The sequence below is a fragment of the Prionailurus viverrinus genome, unplaced genomic scaffold (assembly GCF_022837055.1).
Source record: "Prionailurus viverrinus isolate Anna unplaced genomic scaffold, UM_Priviv_1.0 scaffold_63, whole genome shotgun sequence".
NCBI classification, from domain to species: domain Eukaryota; kingdom Metazoa; phylum Chordata; class Mammalia; order Carnivora; family Felidae; genus Prionailurus; species Prionailurus viverrinus.
The window spans coordinates 359,054-385,989 of record NW_025927625.1 but is presented as its reverse complement, the minus strand read 5'-3'; the positions used below and the strand labels follow the sequence as shown (position 1 = coordinate 385,989).

General features: G+C 58.3%; 1 protein-coding gene across 6 annotated transcripts; it reads right to left on the bottom strand.

The window, feature by feature from the left end:
* Positions 1 to 3,403: 3,403 nt before the first annotated feature.
* Positions 3,404 to 26,852, bottom strand: BRD9 (bromodomain containing 9). Of its 6 annotated transcripts, none has more exons than XM_047848432.1 (17): positions 26,666 to 26,852; positions 25,788 to 26,002; positions 25,399 to 25,531; positions 23,859 to 23,919; positions 23,289 to 23,433; positions 21,352 to 21,462; positions 20,520 to 20,695; positions 19,339 to 19,471; positions 17,321 to 17,396; positions 16,307 to 16,402; positions 15,274 to 15,406; positions 12,606 to 12,717; positions 11,704 to 11,787; positions 9,551 to 9,589; positions 7,335 to 7,434; positions 4,837 to 5,010; positions 3,404 to 4,133 (listed from the first exon to the last, which is right to left on the bottom strand). In XM_047848432.1, exons 1-17 carry the CDS (start codon positions 26,715 to 26,717, stop codon positions 4,033 to 4,035), a joined length of 1,941 nt encoding a protein of 646 aa, XP_047704388.1. In that variant the 5' UTR covers positions 26,718 to 26,852; the 3' UTR covers positions 3,404 to 4,032. The 6 variants fall into 6 exon arrangements, with proteins under 6 accessions (XP_047704388.1, XP_047704389.1, XP_047704391.1 ...); XM_047848433.1 differs by having other exon boundaries at positions 20,520 to 20,635; XM_047848435.1 differs by having other exon boundaries at positions 20,520 to 20,632.
* Between the last annotated feature and the right edge of the window lie 84 nt (positions 26,853 to 26,936).

Sequence of the window (26,936 nt, the reverse complement as noted above, 5' to 3'; positions counted from 1 at the left end):
TGGGTGGGGGGGGGGGGGGTCTGGGGAGAGCAGCTGCAGGTGGTAGCAGGGGCCTCGCCCCGGGCCCCCTGGCGGGGCAGGTGCTCGGCTCGAACACCCCCTTGGATCTTCCGGTTCGGTTTTTCACTCTCAGAAGATTCCAGCAGTTCTCCCCAGGACAAATACACAGTTACCAACAAACGCACGGGCTCCTGACTCCTGCCGGGACCAGATGGCACAGTTAACGTGGGCTCCGCGTGTGCACGAGACACCCGTGCGGACACGTCCATCCACACGCTCACACAACACACAGGGAACACACGTGCACACGCAACACACCGCACATACCACGTACGTGACAGACCACACACACACCCCACAGAGCGCACATACACGTGGAACACACGCACCAGAGACATACACATGCACCACACGTACAGCACGCACACAAGACACACACACGACACAGACATACACCACACACACACACACACACACTCACAGCTTAGGCACACAAGATTTCTCGGCTCACTTCTCGTTCCTGGCCTTTCTCGTGCTATGTCCTCAGCCTGGAGCCACGTCGTCCCCCCCAGCCCCTCCGCTAATGGCCATCTCTTGCCTTTGGAGCCTGTGCTGGCATCACTCCCTAGACGACCTCCTAACCCCCGCCCCCACCAGATCTGAGCCAGGCCCCCGTCCACTCCTTCTGCAAATGCCGGGACTGGTCCTCCGGATTCAGGCCACAGGAAGGGAACCTAACGATCTCCCTCTTGGGCAGACTCGGTGGGGCCTGGGTCCCTTCTTAGCCCAAGCTCAGTTCCTGACGTTCGTTTTTCGTCATTCCTAAGGGTTTAGTCCAGGTTTTGGTGTGAGACGTGTTGGCGCCGCAATGCTCCCACAGCGCTCCCCCGGGCCAGGCCAACATGCCACCAGAGACCCGGGGCAGACGACAGGCTGCCTGAGCAGGGTCTCAGACCCCCAAGAGCCCAGCCATCCGCACGGCAGAGGCTGCGGATGGTGGGAGATGCCAGTAACTGAACACAGTTCAAGTTCAGGGCAGGGCACCCGCCAGAGTGCAGGCCTCCCGCAGCGCACTCACTTTTGAACGGCCACGTCTGACACGGCATGTGAGTGTCGGCTGTGAGGCCACCACTCCCACTGGCAGAGCTCAAGCTGCGGCAAAGTGTAGTCTTTACAGCGCTTGAAAGTGCTTTTCGCTAAATGAAGACGAGCAAGGTCTCGGCCTTCTGCACAGAACGTGCTTCCCCAGATACGCCTGCGTGCAGGCTGCTGGCCCCTCGCTGGGGTTTTTTTCTGGGGCCTGTGACCTCAACCCCTCGACTCGGCAGACCCTGAAAGAGGCACCGGGGAGTGGGGCAGGGCAGGCACTACCCCAGGGGTCCCCCGAGTCTGCAGGCGGTCGGGCCTCCCAGCTGACCTGGAGCCACGGTAACCTCAGCCACTCACACCTATGAGAAATGTGCCTCCGAAAGAGACATCTTCGCTCCATGAGAAAAACTCCAGAAGCTACAACACTAAGAAACGGACCTAAACCCAGAGCCATAACCCCCGTCCGGGACAACCAGGACTCTTCCCACGCACAACTGCATGCCCTGAACTTCTAATGGGACAGGCGTGCTGTGGGCCCCACTCTGCAACCCACTCTCGTCCCCTCTGCTGCAGCCCAGTGTCCCCTTCCCCCTCAACACAGACTCGCCCCTATTTTTAGGGCGCACAGAGCACTCCACCGAGTGTGATCCTCAACCTGCCTGACAGGAAGGTCATTCACAAGCTCTGTTACGGGCCGGCTGCAATCCCGCTGCGCACACACCTAAGCACCCAACCCCCAAAGGGTCAGCACTGGGGCCGGGGGCAGGGATGGCGGAGGAGCGAGGTGGAGCGCGGGACAGGTAGGCGCTGGCACTCACGTGCACACACACACAGGCACCAGCACACACACGCCAACACATGCGCTCACACGTGTACGGACATAGACTCACACACACGCTCACACGTGCTCACACGTGCACTAACACAATGTGCACGTGCACACTCGTGCACCAGAATAAACATGTGCACACGCGTGCTCACACATATGCTCACATGTCACACGTACTCATGTGCACGCAGACGCACATACGAGACTGCACAAGCATGCACACTCACACATGTGCACACTCTCCCCCTCACTGGTCTTGTTTGGATGGAGTGTGGCTTCCCACAGAAAAGGCAGCAAGATGAACCCCCGTCACCTGGCACTGTCTGCCCAGACAGCCTCTCCCCGGAGAGTCAACGGCACGGTTGAGGTGCTGTGGCGCTCCCGTGCATCCGTGGCCGACACGTGGCCAGTGTGGCTCTGAGGGACACTCCCCCTCTCTGGCCACCTGCCCCCAGTTATTCTGACCACCAAGAGCACCTGTGGGTTCGGACCTGGATCCTGCCAGCTTCCTGGGGCAGCAGGCCCAGGGACGCGCCCCAAGCCCCGGGTCCCCCCTTCACGGCTGTGACACACCCAGGAAGGAGCAGCCTGACCGTGGGGTCTGTCCCTCCTGGGGACTTGCTCCTTTGCCGGCACCTGCCACGGCTTCCTGACGCCTCGGCTATGCAGTGTTTTGCTCCCCTTCTCCTGAGGTTCCCAAGGGGCCCTACCAGCACAGCAGGCAGTGGCCAGCAGGGCTGGCCCACCCCGTGGCACTTGTGGGTCAGGGGACGTCATGCTGTCCACTGCCTCCGTCACACAAACCCCTTCCCCCGGGATTCACTCTGCCCTGTGAGGTGACAGAAGCTCCAATCTTGTTTTGTTTTAATATTTTGAAGTTTATTTTGAGAAAGAAGTGTGCGCACGTGCGTACAAGTAGGGGAGGAGCAGAGAGGGGAAAAGAGAGACTCCCAAGCAGGCTCCGCGCTGTCAGCACAGAGCCCGACATGGGGCTTGAACCCACAAACCGGGAGATCATGACCCGAGCCAAGATCAAGAGTGGGACGCTTAAACGTCGGAGCCACCCAGGCGCCCTTCCAATTCCGTTTTCAAAAAGGAAGCCACCTGGAAGTTGTGCAGGGTGGGTAAGAGAGACAGACACACTGCGGGCGGAGAACGGGGCCAGACGCAGAGTAAGCGCGGGAGGGTGAGCGGCCGGAAGGGACGCTGCTGACCTCCTGTGACAAAGGTTCTCGGCGAAAAGTCACTCGGAAGTGGACACCCACAGGGGCGCCTGGGGGCTCAGGGTGGTTGAGCGTCCGACTGCGGCTCAGGTCATGATCCCACGGTTTGTAAGTTTAGCCCCACGTCGGGCCCAGAGCTGCTTCCGTTTCTGCGTCTCCCTCTCTCTCGGCCCCTCCCTCTCTCGTGCTCTCTCTCAGATATAAACGTTGAAGAAAATTAAAAAAACAACAAAGAAGTGGACACCTACGGGGCTGCAAACAATTACATGCAATCGCTCTGTATTTTATTGAGATCTCTACGTTTTGCAAATGTAAACAGGCATCCAGTAAACACATCCAGATTAAAAAAGTCTACGGACACAGCACACCACTGTCGCCAGGGGGCAGTGTCAGCTTCCAGCAGAAGGCAGGCCTCGCCCAGCACAGAGCCTGTCCCAGGCCAGGAGGGTTGCAGCCCCACCACGACCTGCTTCGGGAATGTGGGGACGGCGGGGAGGGCGGGCAGGGCGAACAGCACACAGGACCCCCAACGTGGGCATCTCTTGCCTCCCAAGGGGTGCTCGGGAAGGATGCTGGGGCAGGACGGCGTGTCCCGGCCAGCCACAGGGAAGAGCTTTACAGACCCCTCAAAGCTCACGAGACAAAGCACAACGGCTCGACCCCACCCGGTCACACACCTGTATGTGTGCTGTCCACTGTCCAGCATTCACGGGGCTACCCACAGAAACACGGGATCCGCGTGTGGCTGACATGATGCCAGAGACACCTCCCCACCTCCCGGGGCTGCTTCCCGCATGCCAGAGGGGACAAAACGAAAGTCTCTGTCTCACGACAAAAACTCTGTACACACAAATAAAAAAATAAAAAACTAACGGAAGTCTATCTACGAGGCTAGCTCTTTGCAGAGGCTGCAGGTTCTGGAGACTGAAGAAATTCGTATGGGTCGTGGGTCACCTCTGGCTGCTCCCCGACGCTGAGGCGAGAAGGACTTCCTGCAATTGTGGGAAAGACAGGTGTTCACACAGCAGATCCACACACACGTCACGGTTCACACCGGGCCGAAAATGTGTCCTAGTGACGGCGGTTAGTGAGACCACAACTCAGCCACAGAGCCCGCTTGTTATTCAGCCAAACCTCCACCGCAGACGAGCACCCCTGGGCCCACGACATCAAGACGTATTCCGCGAGCCCGACCTTCTATCTGGGAACTACGACAGCAGCCTGGGCAAGTAAGGGAGTAAATTCAAGGAGCAGGAAGCGTCTGGTTCCCTTCCTGGTGGGACTGAAATCCCGATGGGGCCCACACACCTGCCCGCTCTGTCTCAGTAAACGCAGAAGGCCCCAGGCCACCTGCTCTCCCCTCAGGGCCCCGGAGGATCGACACACTCCTTGACACTCTGTGTTAGGACTAAACACGGGAATGGCAGAAAGAAACAAACGTTCCCCGAGTCGAACTCAGCGTCTGAGGCTCGTTCTGCCGCTTCCAAGGGCCCTGGGGTGTAGCCAGCTGGGGCTCCTCCTGACGCAGGGCCGGCCACGTCTCACGGCCACTCCCCACGATTCCTAACGCCAAGTGACTTCCACTCACACGTTTCCGCCCCGGGCAGCTGCCCGACTATAGGGCGGTCTCAGCGCCCCAGGGGCAGGGACACCCTGCAGAGGGAGCAGCCCACACGGTCCCGGGGGCCACCTTACCCAGGTGGTGCTGGTCCCTATCGGAGGGGGAGGTGTTGGACAGGGAGCTGAGGTTGGAGGACGGCCGGGAGCCCCCGCGCTCTGCCTGTGCCTCGTGTAGGTCCTGCAGGAGCTTCGCCGTCTCATCCAGGTTCAGGTGGCTGTCGTCTGCGTCAGGCTCCTTCCTCACTTTCCCTGCACAGACACGGGGCCGTCAGACGTCAGACACCCCGACGCCTGGGCCACACCCCCGGTCTCTCCCTCGCCGCTATGAACACTTGGGACAACACCCACCGTGCGGAAAGCTGGGCGGGGGGCGGGGGGGGGGGGGCAGGGAAGGACAGGCAAGCTTGGAGGGCAGGTGCCACATCAGATCTGAGCCATTCACGAAGAGGGCTTGCCCTCTGTTGTAAACACGCAGGAAGCAGGACAGCATGTGCAACGGAGGCCCACAGACGCCAGGACGGAGAACACGCCAGAGCGGGGGCAGGGGGCCCCGGACAGTGGGCTGCCGGGAGAGCTCCCGGGTCTGGGCCAGGAGGGGCCCTGCGTGTGTGGGAGCACACGACCCCTCCAGGCAGTTCAAGAACTCACGTGTCTCCGACAACCGGTGGCCCAAGCCTGAAGAAGGGCGCGGTCCACCGGCGGGACGGTGTCCCTCCCTACACTAAATGTGGCTCAGGGCCGCCCTTAGAGCACCTCACAGCCACACCTGGACAGGGTCTGACGCCTACACATCGGTAACGGCCCGTCAGAACGTGACCAAGCGCAGCATCGAGGCACGCGAGCTAACCAGCACCCAAAGGCGTAACTGCAGTCTGGCCCATGAGAAACCACTACCGGGTGGGCAGAGGGCAGGGAAACAGCCCCACCAAACACGGGAGGAAAGTTGTGAACAAGAGGGGCCTTAAATTCGCGACTAGGCACTCGCTCCTCAAAAAGCAGAGGAAGAGGGTGGTGAGGGGAGAAGGGGAGAGTCTGGAAAAGCCGAATTGGGCTCCGGCACAGGAAAAGAGCAGCGTCTGCGGCAACCCGCCACCCCACGCTGGGAAAGACAACAGCAGGTCAGCCGCGGCGGAACAGACGGCCACACACGAAGCAAAGACACTCAGCAACAAATGGCAGAATCGGGAGCCCAGCTGAAAATCCACAGACCCCCGAGTCCACAGGTCGAACATAACCCAACGGATAAATCCAAACAAAAATAAATCAAGGCACCTTACACTCAAACTACCAAAAACCAGTAATGAGGAAAAAATCTTAAACACAGAGGAAAAGAAGAGTTGGCAAGGCTGACATTAACACAGCAGCCTCCGACCGCAAGCCCAGAAGACCAGGTTGGCCCTTGGCTGGTGAACTTGGATCCCGGGAGGGTCGCCACCACCCAAGTGACAGAGGGGCTCCCCGGACCTCGACTGTCCATGCAACTGATGTGGCTTCCACTGAACACCTGCTCTCCTTCCAGGAGCCTGGAATTTGCAGATGTGCCAGGGAGAGGGTGCCTGCATTGCCCCAACTCGATGCTGGGAGTCAGGCGTGTCCGTGGGACCCCATGGGGCGGCTCTGGAGCGCTGCCTGGTCTCCCCCAGACTCACCCCATGCACCCCTTCCCTCTGTGGGTCCCGATCTGTCCCCCTTTGCTGTATCAAACCAGAGCCACGAGTCCCAAGACTCCTAGGGAACCACCTAACCCAGCGGTAGGCGTGGGACCCCCAAACAATTGGGAAAATGACAGACAAGGAGCAAGACAGCAGATCTCAATCAGGTCTGGGTTACCACGCTAAGTACAAACAGCCTAACCCAAGGCAGAGACCGCGGGGCTGATGACAAAGCGAGAGCCGGCCTCATGCACTCCGAGCCGCTGACAGAAACCACTTCTGACGCAGGCAGGATTTCTCACCCCCGGCCGCGGTGGCCTCCGGGGCCGGGTCATTCTTGGGGGGCCGCTCCCTGTGCCTCGGGATGTTTAGCGGCACGTCTGGCCTCCACCCCTTGACGCCGGAAGCACCACGGGCACGGCCACACGCAATGAGGGAGGCCACCGTCCGCGAGAAGCCCCGTGGTAATGGTCAGGTCGGCCCAAAGGAAAGGAGGGGAGGAGAATGCACCCCGAGAGCATCGAGTCACCAGGGAGCCGGACGGCCAAAGAGGTGCCATGCGGACCGCAGAGGGCATCTCACGTGGCAGGGTCGGGTTCAGCTGCCGACGAGGGCACAGCCTGGTGGGTACGTGCGCGCAGACACATCGATGGCAGGCCACGAGGCAGGCAGCTTGTCCCTGCACGACCGACAGGCTCGAGGGACCCTGACGTCAAAAAGGAGACCTGGGCAAGCCCCCTCTGGGGCCATCAGGGAGGGACCCCGAGCACAGTGGCCATATTCCTAGAAAGGGGACAGGCCTCGGCACACCAGCCTCGTACCCCGGGGACCACCTCGCAGACTGACACGGCACTGGGGATGAGAACACAGCGTCCTCTTCCAGCGGAGCCTGAGGATGTGAGCACGCCCGGCACGACCTACCTAGAGAGCCAAGCATGGAGATGTCCAGGGAGGCGTCCGAGTAGGACTTTGTCGACATGAAGTCCAGGACGGAGTTGCTGTCGCCCAGCGAGTCCCCAGCCTGCAGGAGACGGGTAGGTACCGAGCAGAAAAAGAAAGAGGTCACTGAGCGGGCAGTTAACACCAGCTGTTGAACTCACAGGAGCGGCAGCGCCACCCCCCCACCCCCCCAAGGACAGGCCAGCTCCGCCACGTCCACACCCAGGGAACGGAAGACCACGCTGCGTCTGGTCCTCGCTGCAGCCACGACCACCAGGGGCGCTCCCAGAGGCGGCTGCCACTGCCGAGACCAAAGGCCAAAGGCCACTGGCTCTCGGGGATAAACAGGTCCCTGCAACGGGGGGAGGGGGGCGGCGGCACAGGGGGACACAGGGGACCTGAGGGGCTCACGGCTACCTTGCAGAGACTACACGTAAAAACACGGCAGATTCCAAGCCAAGCGTGTTCTCTCTCCTTCTGTGGCCGCCCCACGCCCTCCTAGCCCTCTCTGCACTGTAAGGAAACAGCCCAGCGTTCCCCGAGACGCTCCCACCACGCAAACCTTTCACGGCGGCCTGTGGCTCGTAAACGTTAGGAGGTAACGGCTAATGTATGGCCCTTTTTAAAATGAACATTGAGAGCCACCTCTGGTGCTTTAAGGGAAATGTACTATAAGTAAGACCCTAAGGCCTTCAAATCCTACCAAATCCCGTTGTCACTTTGGAGATCGGACCCTAAGTCACTGTGGGATAAGTTACTGTCCGATGACCACGCCCTTCCCGACACACGGCCTGGAGGGACCGTTTCTTCACCAAATAGTTCAACTAAAGGTCCACATTGCAGCAGAGGCTCAGAGCCTGTGGACCTGGTTGCGCAGGTGCACGTCACGTGCCCTCAAACACCCTCAGCCCGCCCTGCAGCTCGAAGGCTCACACAGGGTCCCCTCCAGCCCAGAGAGTAGGGACAGGCACCCACCTACATCCGGCCACACACAGGGACCTGGCGAAGGAGGAAGATGAGACCCTGCTAACCAGGCAAGGGGCACAGGGCCCGTGAGCCCTCTCCCGTCAGGTCGTGCCCTCTGGTGTGGGCCCTCTCCCACCGGCCTGTCCCCTGTGGGTGCGAGCCCTCTCCTGTTGGGCCCCGCCCTCTGGTATGAACCCTCTCCCATCGGCCTATCCCCTGTGGGTGTGAGCCCTGTCACATTAGGCCGTGCCCTCTGGTGTGAACCCTCTCCCGTTGGCCTGTCCCCTGTGGGTGTGAGTCCTGTCATGTTGGGCTGTGCCCTCTGATGTGAACCCTCTCACATCAGCCTGTCCCCTCTGGGTCTGAGCCCTCTCCTGTCGTCCTGTCTGGGTGCCATCGGTCTGTCTCATCTGGGTGATCTGTGAATTTGCTTCTTTCACTTGACTTTCAGAAAAGCCACTTTGCTCTGTGCTCTGATAAATCTCTCTCAAGAGGAAATGTTACAGTGATCACTCTGGGCCATCGACACGCCGGCCGGGGCTGAGCTCGTGTTTATGGAGTACGGCGGCAGCCAGATCTCAGGGGAGAGTGCCACCGAGAGTCCTACAACGACCCCACTGTTACTGCTCTACTTTGCAACCAGAGACCGAGGCTCAGTGCTACTCATGATCCTACCCAGGGCCCAGCACGGGGCCCTTCTCGCTACGTGGCTGGGGCAATCATCCCACAGCTGCGGTTTTCCAAGTTGTTACAGATTCGCCTGCAACTTGGAACTCGTAAAAGCGACTTGAAGACAGCTGGTTTACTCACGACTTCTCACACCAGCCAAAGAGCAGACACGCAGCTCTCCCTGGAGACCTCACAGGGCCGAGGCCCCACACGCAGCCGAGGGAGCACCCCAGAGGCTAGCGTGCCCCACGGCTCCCCTACAGGAATCCGGTCCAGCGCCTGCTTCCCCACCGGCCGGCCGTGCACACTTGCCACGTGAGAAGACAGGGCCCCCGCACAACCACTGCTCTGCGGCTCCCGTGCCTGGACTGGAAGAGAAGTGCCGTGGCTTCCTGCCCCTCACCCCTGTCACTAAAACTCAGGGGCAGGGAGACTACCACTTAACCAGTTTCCCAACAAAACAACACCCTCTTCTCAATGACCCCATTTCACAGGCCGAACACGACCGTTCCCCGCAGGAACGCTAATCATCAGGTTTTCACTTACACGTCCGTGCAACTCACCTTCGCTTCCTCTGGAGGCTTCACGGGAACATTTCTCCTCTGCAAATCAAAACGGGAGAAGCCAGTTTTCGAAATGGTTTTATACAGAATGACTCGCTCATATCGTGTACACAGACGTAAATTAAAGCAGCCCATTCAGTCTTGCTGGGGTTGTCCTCGCGGTATTCACACCACCCCGTGAATCAGAGCTGGTGCAGCATCAGACAGACAGCCAACTCCCCACAGAGGGCCCGATTCATGCAGGCCCGGCCAAGACCCTGGGAGGCCGAGTGCCCTGATGGCACCCTGGGAGGGACGGAGGTGAAGGAGAGGGCACCCGATGCGTTTCCGCAGCCCTGGACGGCTTCAAACAGAAGGTAAACGTCTGACATTGTACCTGCGTCTCAGAGGCAGCTCAGGAAACCACCTGCTAGGTGAGGAGGGTCCCCTGCCCTCCGACGGGCTGCACTGTGGGGCCACGCATCTTCTCCTCGGGCTGCAGTGTCCACAAGAGGCTTACGCTTGACCACTACTGCATGACCACAGCCTGTGCGGGACCCAGAGTCACCCAAGACAGCTACTGTGTGACTACATTCTGTATGGGACGCCCAGCCACATGTGACCACATGTGGAGATCACAAGCCTAAATGCTACTGAGCCACCGTCCTGCAATCTGGCAGGATCTTCACCTTCAAAACAGTCACTCGGCTCACACGCTTTTGCATCTGAGATCTTTTGTTTGGGACAACGTTCTAGAGATTCACCTGTGCTAAGGTTTTTATAAGTTTTAGTAGAAAATTAACTTCTCCGCTATCGTCACGTCCAGTTCCACACGCATACGCACGCCTCCACTAACGTATACGTTTTAGCATCAAACGTCACCTAACGCCACAGCACGTTGGGAATTATGTGACTCCTGTAATGCAAGCTCACTTTCAGAAAAGTGATCCCACTGGAATCTAGAAAGGAAAACAAGTGGCCAGGACATCTCAGCAGTTCCTGCTCTATAAAGACACAGCCTCACACACTGTGCCCAGGGGGGCACCAGGAGGAAAACTTTCAGACCACAGTGCAGAGAACGGCAGCCGGGGCACAGCGGCCACACGGAACTGAAGAGTGGCAAAGTCTGGAGAGGAGGATATAGCTCACAGCAGGAGCTCCACAAGTCCAGGAGGGCTGAACCCGGAGCACACTGACCTGGGCACACACAGACGAACACCATGGGGCCAGGTACACGTGAGGAGACACAACCAAACTCCACCCAGCCAAGACCTCACTGACACCTGGGCCACCAGAAGAGACCCTGAAAGGCCATTCCTTAGGATCAGGGCCAAATTCACCCAACATAAAGGCCGCTGAAACCCACCCTACCAAATTAAAAACAAATCCCAAGAAATCAGATGACTCCTAAGAACTCTGCCAAAATGAACATCAACGTTCTTAAAAGAACACAGTAAAATCAGGCCAGCCTCACCCAGCAGTAATGTAACGCGAGCACATACCTACCTAGCCTTCCAGTAGCCTGCTTAAGATTAATCTTAACACGTAGTCGACGATGACACGTTTCACTTAACCCAACGTGTTGAAAACATTTTTTATTGTAACGTGAGATCCAGATAAAATAATGAAATAGTTTTACGTTTCTTTTTTCGCACCAGTCTCTGAAATTCTGGTCCGCAGCTCACATTCTCATCGTATCTAATTCAGACTAACCACAGTCATATTTCCGCCAGTCACTTATGACTGCTGGCGGCAGTGATAGCACAGTCCAGACAGCAAAGACTCGACAATGTAATGCCCGGGGCCCAATCAAACAATAAAGCAGCAAACTGTGGACAGTAAGCAGAGGAAAATCTACCAAAAGGCAAATCCAGGAATGGCAGAGATGACAGAATTGGTGGATAAGGACTTTCAAAGCAGCTGTGGGAGATATGAGAAATAGGTCCAAAAATTTAAAGGAAAGCATGAACATAACGTGAAAGGGAAGGCCTAAGAAGGAAGAAAACAGAGCCCAGACCTACAACACGGCGTCTCAAAGGAAACCTTCACTGGCTGAGCTTAACAGCAAATGTGGCCGCGGCACAAAAACAGATCACTCAACTTGAAGCCACGGCAACAGACAGCATTCACCCCTGAGGGAGGGACAAGAGACTGAGAAAGGAGCTGAGCATTACCGGCACTCGGGACAGGCCAGGATGCCAGCGGCGTGTCAGAGTCCTGGAGAAGCGACGAGTGTGGGGTGGGGGCAGACACGACATCTGAAAAGACGACGGATGAAAATCTTCTAAATGACGGGCCTGAGAAGCCCGACAAACGTTAAGCAGGATAAACACAGAGAAAAGAACGCTGAAACACATCAGAGACGAATTACTGAAAATCAGTTACAAAGATTAAACTTTAGAAGCATGTAGAGCAGCAAACAGTCCATTTCCCGCAAAGGACAAAGGAGCGAGTATCTGAGGCCTCCTGGAACGGAGGTCTGTATAGCACAGACCTCTTCTGGTCTTCTCCTACGACCTTGAAAAAAGGAAAAGCCCACTCGAAGCCCGACGGCCGACGCGTGCGCTTTGCCAAGAAGACGCGCGACAGAAGACGCAGACGCCTACGACGGCGACGCTTCAGAAACGGTGTGGTCAGATGTCTCTCAAAATAGGAGAAAAGCAGCCTATGATTCCACGATTCCAGACCCAGGGAAGAGGAATTCCACAAATACAGATAAAATAACTTCTTTCAGACCAAAAAAAAGCTGAATAAATTCCCCGTCAGCAAGTCTACACTCGAAGAAATAGCCAAAAAGAGTCTTCAGAGCAAAGGGAATGGACGGCACACGACGGTGATCTGGATATAAAGTCACAGAGCCCCAGAGACGGCGGGGGGGGGGGGGGGGGGGGGGGCGGGGGGCGGCAAGCGGGACTTCTCCAACTTTTCAGTTCCTCTGAAAGAAAACTGACCGCCTGAAGTAAAAACTTAAAACATGAATGAGGGGAGACGAGCCAGCGATTCCCTAGGACGGTGTCCATCCGGACAGGCTCTTTCCACAGGCGCGGCCCCACAAACGCGGCACATGCACGCCCACCTGCCTCAGCTGGAACAGCATCCGGGAGTGGTCCCCGCCGGTGATCTGGTCCAGGAGGTCGTCCACCATCTTCTTGCTGTAGCTCCCAGCATCCTTCACGAACTCCTGCAGGCTGGAAGGCCGAGAGAGGGCGTGATGCCGCCGGAAGGCCCCGCGCCGCACACTCTCGTCTCCCAGGCGCCTTCCCCGGGGCCGGCGGTCCCGAGGAGCGGGGCCTGCCCCGTGGACCCGGCTCCTCGGACGCGCCTCCGCGAGAGGGTCTCGCCGAGAGCCGCGAACCTCCCACGTGTAATCTGGGGGGTGGCAGCAACCGTCTTCGTCGGATACTCAGGGTGGCCCGTGATCCAGAAAGGCGAAAAGCAACTCAAGGGGCGCCCGGGTGGCTCGTCAAGCACGTGACTCTCGACTTGGGCTCGAGTCGCGATCTCACACTTTGGGAGTTCTAGACGCACGTCAGGCTCTGAGCTGAGCGCGGAGGCTGCTTGGGGTTCTCCCCCCTCCCCCCCCCGCCCCTCCCCCATTCACGTGCACGGGCGCTCTCCCTCAACATAAACTAAACAACACACACAAAAGATCTTGAAAAACAGGTGCTAAAACTTAAAAACCATCTCGAGAAGATCGCTTAAAAAAAGACAAGGCTAACGAGAGTCCGGGCACATACGGTGAACTCCTGAACAACGGCAGGGATCGGGGGCGTCAACCCCGCAAGCTGCAAATCCACGCATCACTTCTGTCTCGCCAAAGACCGAACCACTCGCAGTCTGCTGACCGGAAGCCTTTCTGAGAACGCGAGCTGACGAGCGCGGCTCTCGCACGTCACACGCGCCGCACACCACACCCCGCACGAGACACGCCAGGAAGAGCACGTTACGAAGAAAATCCCGAGAAAACCCGACCGCGACGCCGTCCTCTACCGACCGAGAAAGGCCGCGGGTAGGTAGCCCCGCACAACCGCCAGCACGCGGCTCGGGGTCAACGGGGAGACGCGGGCTCCCGCGGGAGGGGCACGGCCGTACCCGGTGCCGTTTTCGTTTTTGTTTCCGTTCTGACTTAACGAAAGGAGACCGAGGAGAGATGCTCCACAGCAGCGGGGAGAGGGAGCCCGTGCGGGAACGAGACTCCGCGGGCACCGCGCCCTAGAGTGTCGTCCTGGTTTTCGGACTCCGTGAAGACTACAAACTAAAAAGAAGTGAGTGGAAGGCACCGTAAAAGGAGGCGGGGGACGAAGGCCCGGGTCCTGGCCTCTAAGCCCTGGGGCAAAGGCTCAGAAGGGCTCCCCAGAGGCCAGACCGTCACACGGAGCGAGGAGGGCCACCGATCTGGGGGTGAGACCGTGACGGCACACGAGTCTCTCCGGGGGGCGTTTCAGGAGACGCCACCACCGTGAGCGTGTGACGGGAGCAGGGACGCCGGAACACTCGCGGCGTGGTCCGGAACAGAGCGCGTGGCGAGGTGACGCGGGGACGCCCGGGAGGAGCGTGGGCTGCGGCCGCCGTGCGCTGCTCACGCGGTCGGGCTTCTCGCTGCCCGGCGCCCAGAGTCCATCCGTGTTTCAGGGGTGGGCGCGGGTGAAAGCGACCACCGTCTGGGAACACCGTGCCCCCCGAACCAAAGGTGACTGCCGTCCCTTAAAGGCTGTGACAGGGCAGTGGGGCAAAAGGGGGGGTGGGGGGGCGGCGCACCACCTGTGACACTGTCCTCGCTCACCAGATTTCCTCCTTGGTGTTCCACTTCTGCTTCTCTGGGCTCATAAAAATCGTATTAAGGGCTGATTTCCTTTTGTTCGTTTTTAAAATACGTCCCATGTTCTGTTTGGAATTAAAGATCTCATGTGGAAAGATCCATTTCTTAGAGGTTAGCCGAACTTGCCTTTCCTCCTGGAGAATTACTAAAATCCTACAGGCGTGACCCACTTCTATTGGTGCACAGAACACAGCAGTTCCACAGAAACACGGCACCACGTCTGCGGTTTCGGTACCACGTCCCAGTCACCGTCGGGGACTGAAGCGTGTCCCAAAATTCTTCTGCTGAAGCTCCAACCCCAGTACCTCAGAACGTATTATCTGGAGACGTGGCCTCCCAAAGGTGATGAAGTTCAAGCGGAGTCTTTAGGGGGCCCTAACGCGTTACGATTGGTGTCTCTGAAGGAAACGGAGACCAGGACACAGACTTAGAGACGGGCGTGCAGGTGAGGACACAGGGAGACCAGGCCCGTCTACGCGCTAAGCACAGAGGCCCCAGGAGAAAGCAGCCCTGCCCACGCCCGGGTCTCGGACTCCCAGCCTCCGGCCCCGCCAGACGACGAATGCCTGTCACTTCAGCCCCTCAGGCTGGGGTGCACGGTTCCGGTGGCCCCAGCAGACGAACACGGCCACCGAGCCAGGTTCCAACAAAATCACGAAACAAGCTCCAAACACGTGGTTGGTTACACGCACACACACGTTCTTTTTTAAACTACAGCCCGGATCGTCACCTTTGCAAGGCGCAGCTGAGTTACCCGAACTTCAAGACCAACCCGTGGCAAACCAGCGGTTTACGGAAAAGAACTCGAAAACCTCTGCCGTGCAGACCCGCTGCCGTCGGCCGTCTCCCGCCAACCACCCACCAGGGAAACGGCTCCTCCCGCACGGCAAGCGAGAACCTTCCAGACCGTGCCGACCCTGCTCACCTCAGCGCACACTGCACGCCCGTCTCATCCCCGTAGGCGGAATACAGCAGGTCTATCTCCTCCGACTTCAAGTCGCCGAACACGGAATTGCTGTGCATTGAAAGCGCGGTGGTGGTGCTGGAGAGAAAAGTGACTGAGGGCAGGAGAGGGAGAGCACAAGACGTGAGACGCACGTGCGGTGACGCCCGCACGAGACGCGCTCGGTCCCGCGGGCGGCGCCCCCGCCCCCGCTCCCAGCCCCCTCCCTGTGACATCGCTGCTCCCCAGCGACCCGAAGCGGTGGCAGCTTCCGGGCCGAACCAGCACTTCAGGCTCCGCAGCATGTGCAGAGGACAGTTTACGCGATGCAAGGCGAGCGCGCGCTGGTAGATGGGCTTCGTGCCGACCCAGGCCCCGCTGGGAACCGAGCCCACGGGACGAGGCTGGATCCCTCGAGGGGCTGTGGGGGCATCACGGCTGGCGTCCCCACGTGAATGACGTCAGAGCTCAAGAGCGATGCGTCTCAGACGTGCCCCTCCCCCCCACTAGACTCCAGTCGCACCACGATGTGGCCATCACAACGTCCCCAGACGCCACCAGCTGTCCCCCGGGGAACAGAACTGCTGCACACCGACACACTCCAAATCTAGCAAACCAGCCACAGATGTCACTCGGTCACTCGGCCACACACACAAGTGCGGCCAGCACACCAGTGCCCTCCCTCCCTCCACCGCCACACCCATCCAACCTTCCATCCCCCACACTGGCCCACCATCATTCGGCAGACACCCGGGCATACACCCCTACCCACGGTCGGCACGGCTGAGACCCACAGACCGGTACGAGCGGACGGCAAAGAAGAGCGTGCCCGGTGAAATGTTTATTCCCCTCACTCGGCAGGACCTTAATTTAACCTCATTGTTAGTTTCAGAGCCAGAATCTGGACACAGTACTAAGAACAGGTGAGCCAGGAAGATGGCGGGAGGACTCTGGATCCACACCTCTCCTGTGATTTCCCTCATCCCGTGCCCCTACCTGCCCACCCCACACTCACCTTTGCCCCTTCTCTCATCCTTGAAGCCCAGTGTGGTAAAGCCGGGGAGCAGCTTGCTGGAGAGCGAGCTCAGGTCCACAGGGTGGGTCTCCTCCTCTGCAAAGGGACCGGGCTGTGAACAGGTGGCTCGGGGAGTTCCCAGCTCCCGCAGTGGCTCACAGAGTGCACTTGGGGAAGGCACGGGGGGCTCTCTAGAAAGACCAGCTAAAATCAAATTTACAGAAACCACTAAAATTCTTAGGCGCCTGGGTGGCTCAGTCAGTTAAACATCCGACTCTTGATTTCAGCTCAGGTCGATCTCACGGTTTGTGAGGTCGAGCCCCGCCTCAGGCTCTGCACTGCCTGGGGCCTGCTCGGGATTCTTTCTCTCCCTCTCTCTCTCAAGATAAATAAGCACTTAAAAAAAAAAGCAGCCGCTACAATTCTCAAACCTTAACTTTGTCTAAGCTACGAGTTGATCAACTCGAGATACTTTTCAAAGAAACGGAGTACATAAGGGCTTCCCCACGGGTGAGCAGATCCAGCATCTGTGCCCCCCTCAAGGTCGTCAACACGATGATCACACAGGGCATCCCCTCTAAGCCCACGTCTGGGCCCCTTCCAAGCTCCGCGCGTGCGACTGAGTTGTGCACTCTGGCTCCTCCCAGGAGCCCTGACAAGGGTGTGAGTCGATCCTCATGATGGTATCTGGAAGTCAGGCCATGAGGACTTGTAGAACCACAGCCCTGCGGGAGCACAGCTCTACACTGGCTGCCTATGCTAGACCCTGGGGCAGAAAAGGTCTGAGCAGCACCCCTGCCCCCGTTGGATGACTGCCCCCTGTCCACGTATCATACGCAGGCTGCGTATCATACACAGGAGGGGGAGGACAGGGGAGTAACACCGGATGGGATTCGTCTACGCCGTGCGACTGGGGCCTGCTCTGCACGGGCAACCGTGATCTCAAACGGGCTACGAAGCCGAAACTCCCTGGCGCTGCAGAGACTAACCCCAGCCCTGCTCGGGGCCACGCACCGTCGGCATCCGGCTCGGCCGTGTTGACCACGCTGTAGAGCAAGCTGCCGTCACTGTCCTTCTTCAGATAGCCCATCTGCAAGGAAGCACACCTGAGGGCCGGCCCTACGTGCTCTGCCGCAACGCCAACAGAGCTAAGGCGTGCGAGCGAGCACGGCCTAACGTGCACAGATCCCAACAGGTCACGGGGCAGTTGGTTTCCCCATGGAAAAGACCGCACAGACCTCTCTCATACCTCCCCGAACTTGATTTCACACCCGTGTGTACTGAAAGGATTAAGACTAGTTCCTGATTCTTCTAAAGGAGATACGGAAACAGGAAGCTTACCCCAGAAACTGCCCTCTTACAGGATGTCAGAACCTGAGCCAAATGACCCAGAACAGGACCCTGGTCACCAAATGCCACATCAACGGGCACTAGAGGCTCCATCTCTAACACAAGGGACTTAGTTCCGCTTACAGAAAACCACTGAACAAAAGCCCTCTTCCTCTGAAGGCCCCCAGGAAGGTCCAGGAGGGGCACCTGCACATGGGAGTGGGGGAAGAGAAGAGGGGGACCCTTGGCCTGAGTGCCTGAATACAGGGCAGGGAGGACAGGAGACCCGTCACTGCTGACCATGTGAGCACTGGCCACATAAGTACTGACCATGTGAGCGCTGAGTGTGTGAGTACTAACCATACAAGTACTCACCATGTGAGCACGGACCATGTGAGCGCTGTGTCAGTACTGATCACATGAGCGCTGACCACGTAAATACCACGTAAGCGCCGACCATGTAAGTGCTGACCACTGAGTGCTGGCCACATAAATACCACGTGAGCACTAACCGTGTCAGTACTGACCACGAGCAATGACCACATATACTGACCACGTGAGCACTGACCACATAAGCGCTGACCATGTGAGTGGTGAGCATGGGAGTACTAACCATGTAAGTACTCACCATGTGAGCACTGACCATGCAAGTGCTGACTATGGATGTACTGACCACGTGAGTGCTGACCGTGTAAGCACTGACCACATGAGCACCGGCCACATGAGCGCTGACCATGTAAGTGCTGATCACGTGAGCACTGACCACGTGAATGCACTAAGGGGAACAGGAGTCAGGTTTCTCGCTGTGGAATTACAACCCAAAAAGGGAGAAAAGGGAAACAGGCCCAGCACTGGGAGCAATGGGGGTTCGGGTGTGGACACGTGCCTCTGATGAATACACGCAGCTCAGCACGGCCCTCCCTCTCCGAGCTACAGTCCGCAGGGCTCTTTCCCAGCGCCACTGAGGGCCATGCCCAGTGCCTGGGACATTCCAGGGCAGAAGCACTACAGGCACGCAGACCAGCGGGTCCAGCAGATCAACATCAGCTACACAGGGAACCGCAAACTTTCCCCCAGGGAAGCTTAAGATAAGTAAAAGATTCATCTCCGTATGCTTCACGTAACCTGGCGTACGCAAAACGTCATTGTTCAAAATCCTTGACATAACACTCCATACGCGTTTTGAAAACGCGTGTCTGAGACAGGGATATGAAGTTCTAAGAGCTCTTCACATGGACCACATGCACAGACGAGACTGTGGATGCACCAGGTCAAGGAAACGTGCCGGGATTAACGTCACCTCTGTCCTTGTTACCGTCACTAGCGGGTTTAAAAGTGCACGCAAGAGCCACACCGTTTCTACCGGAGGTGCCGGGCTGCTCTCCCGGCAGGGGGGTGCTCCAAGCACAGCAGGGAGGCCCCCACAGGCCAGGCCCAGGTCAGATGGGAACCACGGGCGCAGCAGAGGCACACAGAGACGCAAGCACACCAGGAGAAGAGGGAGGCTGCAGCGCAGACGCCTGGCAGGCCTGACGTCCATCTGCCGGTGGGCAACATCCCCACTACGGAGCGAGCCTGCTGCAGCGTCCCCGCATCACACACCGCTTCTGGGAGGCCCCCGCCCACCCCAGAGATGGAGCCGGTGACGGGACCCAAAGCGAGCCTGCGGGACACGAGCTCTGCCCGGACACCCCCGACTCTACCTTGCCCCCTGGGAGGAGCCGGCTGATCCTGTCCCGAGCCTCGTCAGCTGCGTGCTCCACCAAGGCCAGCACGTGCTCCTCTGCCGTGCTGTCAGTCAGGCTGCAGGCATTTCCTTCCGGCTCAAACGTGCAGCTGCGAGGCAGGGAACACCACACACGTCACCGGGGCACGTGCTGCTCCCACCTCACCACGGTCAGTCCCTACCGCTCCCCAAGGTCACCACGGGCCGGGAGCAAGGGCACGGAGCACTCCTCGACCCTGTCCTCATGGCTGTAACTGCACCAATATGCGGGGCCTCCACGAACAGCGAGGGAGCCCCAAACGGCCGCTGGAGGTGTCTCGTGTCTCAGCTGCACACCTGAGTTGATCTAAGAGCAACCTGACGGCAACCTGACTACTCACAATGTCATTCGAGGCATCGTTGGAAAAAGAGGCAAAGCTCCGTGGAGCGTGGAGATGCCAGAAACAAGGGTGAGCTGGGAGCACAGGTCGTGAGGCAAAAGGGGCGTCCCGAGCCTTCGGCAGGCGGGCTCAGACCCCACACAGAGAAGAGATTTATTCGAACAGCCAAGGGTCACTGGGTGCAGCGCCCAAGGGATGTGGCCTCTCCTGTGGAAGGTTCCAGAAGCATATGGACCGACTCCATCCAAGGAGCTGCGGGAGCAAACTCTGCCTGCGGACCCCAAGCCTGCAAGAAGGCCCCGCCTCTGGCCCAGGGTGGACGGCTGCAGGAGTTGGGGGGTCAGGTACGAGGAGAATGAAGCCCCCCCACAAAGCGTGTCACCTGCCTAACACAGCACAGCTACGTCCCCCGCACAGGGACAGCCAAGCTAGGCCACCATCAAGTGTCCTCCTGCACGTGAGGGAACTTCTTCAGAGTGAAGGGCCAACAATCACTGCAACACGCATATGGGAACAGCAGTGTCACACCTGGAACAGAGCCTGCGTGTGGCTGGCAGGAGCTGTCCTGCCCTTGTGCCCCCAGGTCCGTTAGCGTGACGAGGCCCGGCTGGCCCAGGTTGCCGGCCAGCTGCCTGGAAACACCTGAGACCAGAGCTCACGCGCGGCCGCTGGGGACCGGGCTCCTTCCAGCAGGTGGGGGTCCGCGAGCTACTCCGCGGACACGGGCGCCAGCACAGGCTCACCCTCACTCACAATCCTGAGGTGCGTTTCCCGTTACCTGATAACTTCTCTACTCGGCCTTTTGGATTTCTTGGCAGTTTCTACTTGTACAGGTGCCGCTTCAGGAACGGGCTCCTCAACAGCTGTGTCTTCGTTGCCCAGAAGAGCTGCCTGCTGAGAAAAATCCATGTCCTGCATAAACGACATGCTGCGCTTCAGAGCTAACAGCCGCTCCTAGAATCAAAAAGGACAGAGCAGCAGGCCTTTACCTCTGCCTCACAGCCGAGGCGCCATGGCGATGGGTGGGATGGGGACGGCCGCAGCCTCGCCTGGCCTAACAGCGGGCTCCCATGGCGCTACCGCGGCAGGTGCAGGTGGGAGTCAGCACCACAGGCGCGGCCGACTGGCTGGGAGCACTCGGGGCTGGCAGAGGGGGACGGGCCAGAGGGCACAGGGGCCCACACCTCACCTACAGGCCGCTCAGGCACAAGGCACTGGTCCTAGATGCGTGACGCATGCAACCTGGCTCATGGGACAGATCTGGGAATCCACTCCGGACGGCCAAGACGTCCTGTCTGGACTCAGTGAGGCAGCCACGTAAAACAAATCGCAGGCTGGCTGCAATCCATCAGACACCCACACTTAGATCAACAGATCCAGCACTTTCCACCAACCCTAAAGGAGACGTTCCAGCTGGCGCAGGAGCAGAGAGAGAGAGAGAGAGCGCGCCTGGCGGGGAGGGTGGCCTGGGATGTGTACAGAGGCTCTGCACCACGGCCAGTGATGGACGGGTGGAAGCATGTCAGTCAGTGGGGGTGGGGCTCTGTGTAGGCATCAAGACAGAGGGGAACCCTCGTCTCTGTGGCTCCTTGCCGCCGCGGGCTTCTTACTTTGCTCATCATCTTAAAGCCTGCGTGAAGGATCTTCTTAGCTAACTTGTAGTACACGGTGTCTGGTCTGTTGTAGGTCATCGCGTTATCACACATCAATTTGAAATCCGCCTGAAAGGGAAAAAAATAGAATCTGTCGAGTTTGAACCACTGAGATGCCGGCAAAAACCGGATTCCTGTCAAGAGGCTAAAACTGAGTGGCAAGCAACTAAACCAGGCTCTTCAGCTTAACAAATGGTTTTTAACGACTCTTTGAGGGAAGTTTCAGACCTTACAGTGAGAAGCCTGCCAAACCTGGACCTTCCTCCTGAGCGCGACACGCGTGGCTTCTGTTTCTGTTTTTTTATTCTGAGAAAGAGAATGTGTGTGTGAGCAGGGGAGAGACAGAATCCCAAGCAGGCTCCATGCTGTCATCACAGAGCCTGACGTGGGGCCTGAACTCGTGAACCACGAGATCATGACCTAAGCCGAAACCAAGAATTGGACGCTTAACCGACGGAGCCTCCCAGCTGCCCCAACACGTGCGCGTTCTAAGAACATCGCGGCTCCCTCTCTCCATCTCCAGCTCCCCCGCTTTGGGAGAAATCAGATGTAAGTAGGAACGAGAGGTGACAGCCAGGTCCTTTTAAGTAAAAGCTGAGGAATGAACTGAGAGCTGAGCACGTTCACGTCCCCTCTCTGGGATTTTGGCACAGAATTCAAAACTTGGTCTATCGCCAATTACTCTAATAGCATCAGCAAAAAAGGCTTTCTGTAAGATAAGGGAAATCTTGCTGAACAGCTTACGTTAAAAGCAAGCTATTGGACGTCTCAATATATCATCACCCCAACCAAATTACAGACCGCACACACACCTGTCACTGTGCGCTGTGCTGGCCATGAGGACGCATAAGGACAGCTGACGCCAGCCAGACCCCGACCGAGCCCCAGCACTGGCCCCACGGCCAAGGTCCCCAGGGCTGGGCCTGTGGCCCTCAATTCCCCTTCCTCTGTGGGCCTTGATGTAGCAGTCTTGAGGACAAGGCAGAGGGGGGACACTGCTCACATCCAGGACCGTCACTGGGCAGCAGAGCAAACCAGGGCCCGACAAGGAAGGTGGAGGACTGAGGGCCCCCCGCCCCCGTACCTTTTCACGTGGCACAGCCTCTGAGGCCCAGCAAACACGCTCAGTCATGTCACCAGCAAATGAAAGTGACAGAGCTAAGCCTTCCAAATTGAATAGAAACTAAGAAAGAAACCCAATGCCTTTTCCTACATGACATCATTACCAAAGCGTCAAGCACTCATCTTGATCCGCCCCTGGGATCAAAGCCAACAAGCAATTCCTGCCTCGCAGTTGTACCAAGAAACAGAGTTCAGAACCACACACTAGAGAGTCATAGAAGTTTATCGTTAAAAAAAAAAATTAAACTCACAGTTACTATAAAACAAAAAACTAGGAAAAACTGTAATTCTAAAAATACCCATTCTGGGGGCGCCTGGGTGGCGCAGTCGGTTAAGCGTCCGACTTCAGCCAGGTCACGATCTCGCGGTCCGTAAGTTCGAGCCCCGCGTCGGGCTCTGGGCTGACAGCTCGGAGCCTGGAGCCTGTTTCCGATTCTGTGTCTCCCCCTCTCTCTGCCCCTCCCCCGTTCATGTTCTGTCTCTCTCTGTCCCAAAAATAAATAAACGTTAAAAAAAAAATTAAAAAAAAAAAAAAATACCCATTCTGGAGTCAGACCAAATCAGACACACTTTTGCTTGACCTCACGTGTCTCTACAGCTTCCAGACAAGATACCAGTTTCTCTGATGCAACATTTGGGAGACCTTGGCCCGAAGGCTCAGGCCCCCATGAACGCTCGCAACTAGAAACCAACTGATACGGACAGAGTACTTACTGGACATAAACACACAGAGAGCTTTGCAGCAATTATTTCAGAAACCGAAATTAGTTTACCTTAAATTCTGTGACTGATTTGTATTCGTTGGCTACAATCTTGTCCTTCATTGTACCAAAGTCCATGGGATGTTTTATTATCATGGAGTATCCGGGAGCAATTGCATCCGTGACAGGAAAAGCAAAAAATCCATGAGGATCTTTTCTGAAAACAAGAACGTCATTACTTAAACAGGAAAACCCTAAATGTAGATTTCCAAACGATACAAAACGTTTCACGGTAAAAACATGATACAATTCACCAAGTTTTGTTCCTTAAGATGAGAGATAAAATTTACACTCTGTAGAAGCATAGATGTTTTTGATGATTAAAAATTCCAAAATTACCCTCCTGGCTGGAGCCGTGACATCTGCATCGTGGAGGTCCTGACCGCCCCCCGCCAACACCCCTGCCCTGCACGGACCGGGCACACGGCGCTCTCCCCACGCCGGCCCACCCCCCACTAGACTAGGCGTCACCCAGGGAGGGCGAAGGGTCTGCTTCACGGGTGTGGGAGGTGAGGGAAGAACCCGTCACAAGGAAAGACACCCTGAAGGTTCCCGACCTCAAGTTCTTGAGAAACTGTTTACCTCTGGAGCTGGCGGAGAAAATGCTCTAGTAACTGCTGAATCGGTGTGCTCTCGTTCTCGGCTGACAATTTAAAGAGTACAGGATAACGATGAGTCAAAACATCCTGATACTGTGTCACTAGAGAGCTCCCACTCCACGGCACGTTTCAGCGTTTCAGGCTCCAACAAGAACCGGGTACGAGGACGACCCAGACCCGGTCTTGGCCCCAAAAAACTCGGCTGGGGGGGAGGGGCATCCACCACAGCATCAGTCCCCCAAACCCCTTAGAAAGTGCCAAGATCCTTCAAACGACAACAGGGAGCTGTCACTTGTCAGTCTGTATGAGTCCCCTGTCACGACCGGACCCAGTACGTTCCAGACACGGTACGCAGACGGCCAGGACACAGAGGCCGCGCTTCACCGACCATCACTTCACTTGGCAGTCCAGAACCTCTGGCCGCGCCTCCGCGGCTCCTCCTCTGTAAAACGGGTACGAATGCAACCGCACGGGGGTCCTTGTGAGGACGGCCACTAACTACGTCTCTTGGCCCACGGTGTGGAACCGTGGTTTCTGGTGAACGTAGTAAGCACACGTGGCGGCCTAGGCTCTGTTCCCCAAGCCATGAGAACACAAGTGCTCTTACCTAGAGCATCCACTGCCGGCCACGCCCAGCCCCCAGACCTCAGCATCTGAACGCACTAAGGAACCAGGGCTCCTTGGAGAAATAGCTGGTTCCAGGGCTGAAGCAAACAGGCCTGCAGACCACGAGTGGGTCCCGATAGTGACAGTGACCAGAGCGAGTGTGAACATCACCCCTTCGGGTACACGGAAGGGAAGCACTGCACGCGTGACCTCAATCAGCTGATCAGACCAAGCCGGCAGGGACCGGCGACTGTACGCGCTCCGTGAGCGCGTTCCCCTAGCGAACCGTCTCATGCCTGACCTTCTCTCCTGCCCACTGTGCCCCGTGGCCCCGGGTCCTACCTGTTCACCGTGGCAATGACTTGCACGGGGACGGCTGTTGCCAGAAAACCACACCCTCGGCAACGACTGCCATACGACCCCGCTTCCTTCTCTCCTGAATCACAGGCAGTCAAACCCAAGGTCAAGAAGAGAAATGCTTGAAGCAAAACCGCCTCCACTTCAGTACCTCCTGACCATTTGAAAGCCCCTGAGGAAAGTGACCGCTCACAGATTAGAGAGCCCCGAGTGTCCTCTCCTCCGGTGAGGCTGGCACAGCCCTCGTGGTGCCTGACAGCCTCAGTAACAACTGATTTGAGCACTAGTTCCCTTCTCCCCATGACGAGCTCGTGAGTTTAAAAAGAACAAAGGGAGGGGGCACAGGAGCGGCAGTTGGCTGAACCCTGCTCTACAGGTTCAAGTTGACACTAAGACCTCAGGTCCAGCTACGCTTCACGTCGAGCCCTGGAAGAGAAAGCGCCGTTCCCTCCTTCCCGCACACGTCCCCAAAAGGCAGAAAAGCACGACGCCAACCACTGTGTCACAGAGACGAGCTGTCGCGCTCCAGGAGAGCCTCCAAACACGTTCCTTCCACTCGCCTGGCTGTGTCCGGCACGCTCGCACGGGCCTGTCGGGGGGCGGCTCCACCTCCACCTTCTTGCCGGGGTCAAAGTCGTCGGCCTCTCCCTCCGAGTCGCCGTGCTCCTTTTCCCGTTTCCGCTTCTTCTCTTCCTGTGAGGCAGAGTCAGGGCAGCGAGAGCAGGGCAAGCGGTTTTAAATAATCTCCTGCGACACAAAGCTGAGCGAGCAAACCTCCCTCCAGAGACGCTTCTCCTTCAGATCCCCCCTCCCCCCCCAACGACCACCCCCTGGGCTCGTGCGCCTTTTGCTACAAGCAGGACAGCCCTTTCCTAAGACCCCACGGCCCTTGTGATCTGCCCTCCGGGGGGCTGGGGGCCTCCACCGGCCAGCTGCCGCCCTGCTCTACCTTTCTTTTTCTTCTTTCCTCGTCGTCAAGGTGCTTCTCCTTCTCGGATTTCTTCTTCTTCTTCTTCTTCTTTTCCTTGTGCCGCTCTCGCTCGTGGTCTGACCTGTCATCGTAATAACTGGAGTCGTGCCCAGACCCCGACAGCTCAGTCACTTCACTTCCTCCAACCTTGAGAACCAGCTTCAGGGGCTTCTCCAAGGGCTTGTCTGCATAATCTGGAAGCAGAGACCGCAGCTTCGGGGTGTGCTCGGGTGTGTAGACGCACCAGGGGCCCGACGTGCAGGGGGAACAGAGAGGACGCCCAGGCCCCAGAAGGCAACACCATCAGGGAAAGATGGGGAAGCAAACCCCAGGGCTGCCAGTCCCGCCCCCCTTGGTGCTGCATCACCCTCAGGGACATAGTTCGAGCTGCTCTGTCTCGCGAGGAACAAGGGGGCAGGGGAGCCCAGGAGCCTGGTCCCTCCTCGCCCCCTTCCCTAAGCTCCTGGCCTGCGCTCACGCCCGTCTGTCCTGCGGCAGACACAGGACCGAGGCTGCAGGAACGCGCAGGCGGGACGCGGGTGACAAACAGGGACGAACTTCTCCAAGACCAGACAAGCCAACACAGATGCAGGAGCCGGACCAGACGCCCGACAGCCCTGGCGCCCTGGCCCGGAACCGCCGCCCGCGATCCCAGAATCCTCGCCCAGGACACCTTCCCGCGACCCCGGAATCTTCCCCCCGCCGAGACCCCCCCTCCCCCACCCGCAGGCGAGCCGGGGATTCTCCCTCGGGGCCCGAGCCCGCGAGCCCGGGATCTTTGCCCGGGACCCCCGCCTGGGACCCCGCCCCCCGCCCGCCGGCCGGCCCGACGTCACAAAGCGCGCCCGCCGCCTCACCCTCGTAGGACGAGCGCCACTCGGTCTTGTGCTTCTTGTGCTTCTTGCCCATGGCGGCGCGGGGCCGGAGCGCGGGGCTGAGGGCTGCAAGCAAGCGCGGCCGCAGCGTGGACGCCGCCGCCGCCGCGGCCCTGACTCGCCACCCGCCTGGCCCCGCGGAGGTCGCCGGGCCCCGCCGGAAGCAGGCGCCGGAAGTCGGGCCGCCTCGCCCCGCCGGCGCCCAGCGCTTCCGGGTCAGAGGGCGGTGCGCCGCGCGCGGCACTTTCAAGCG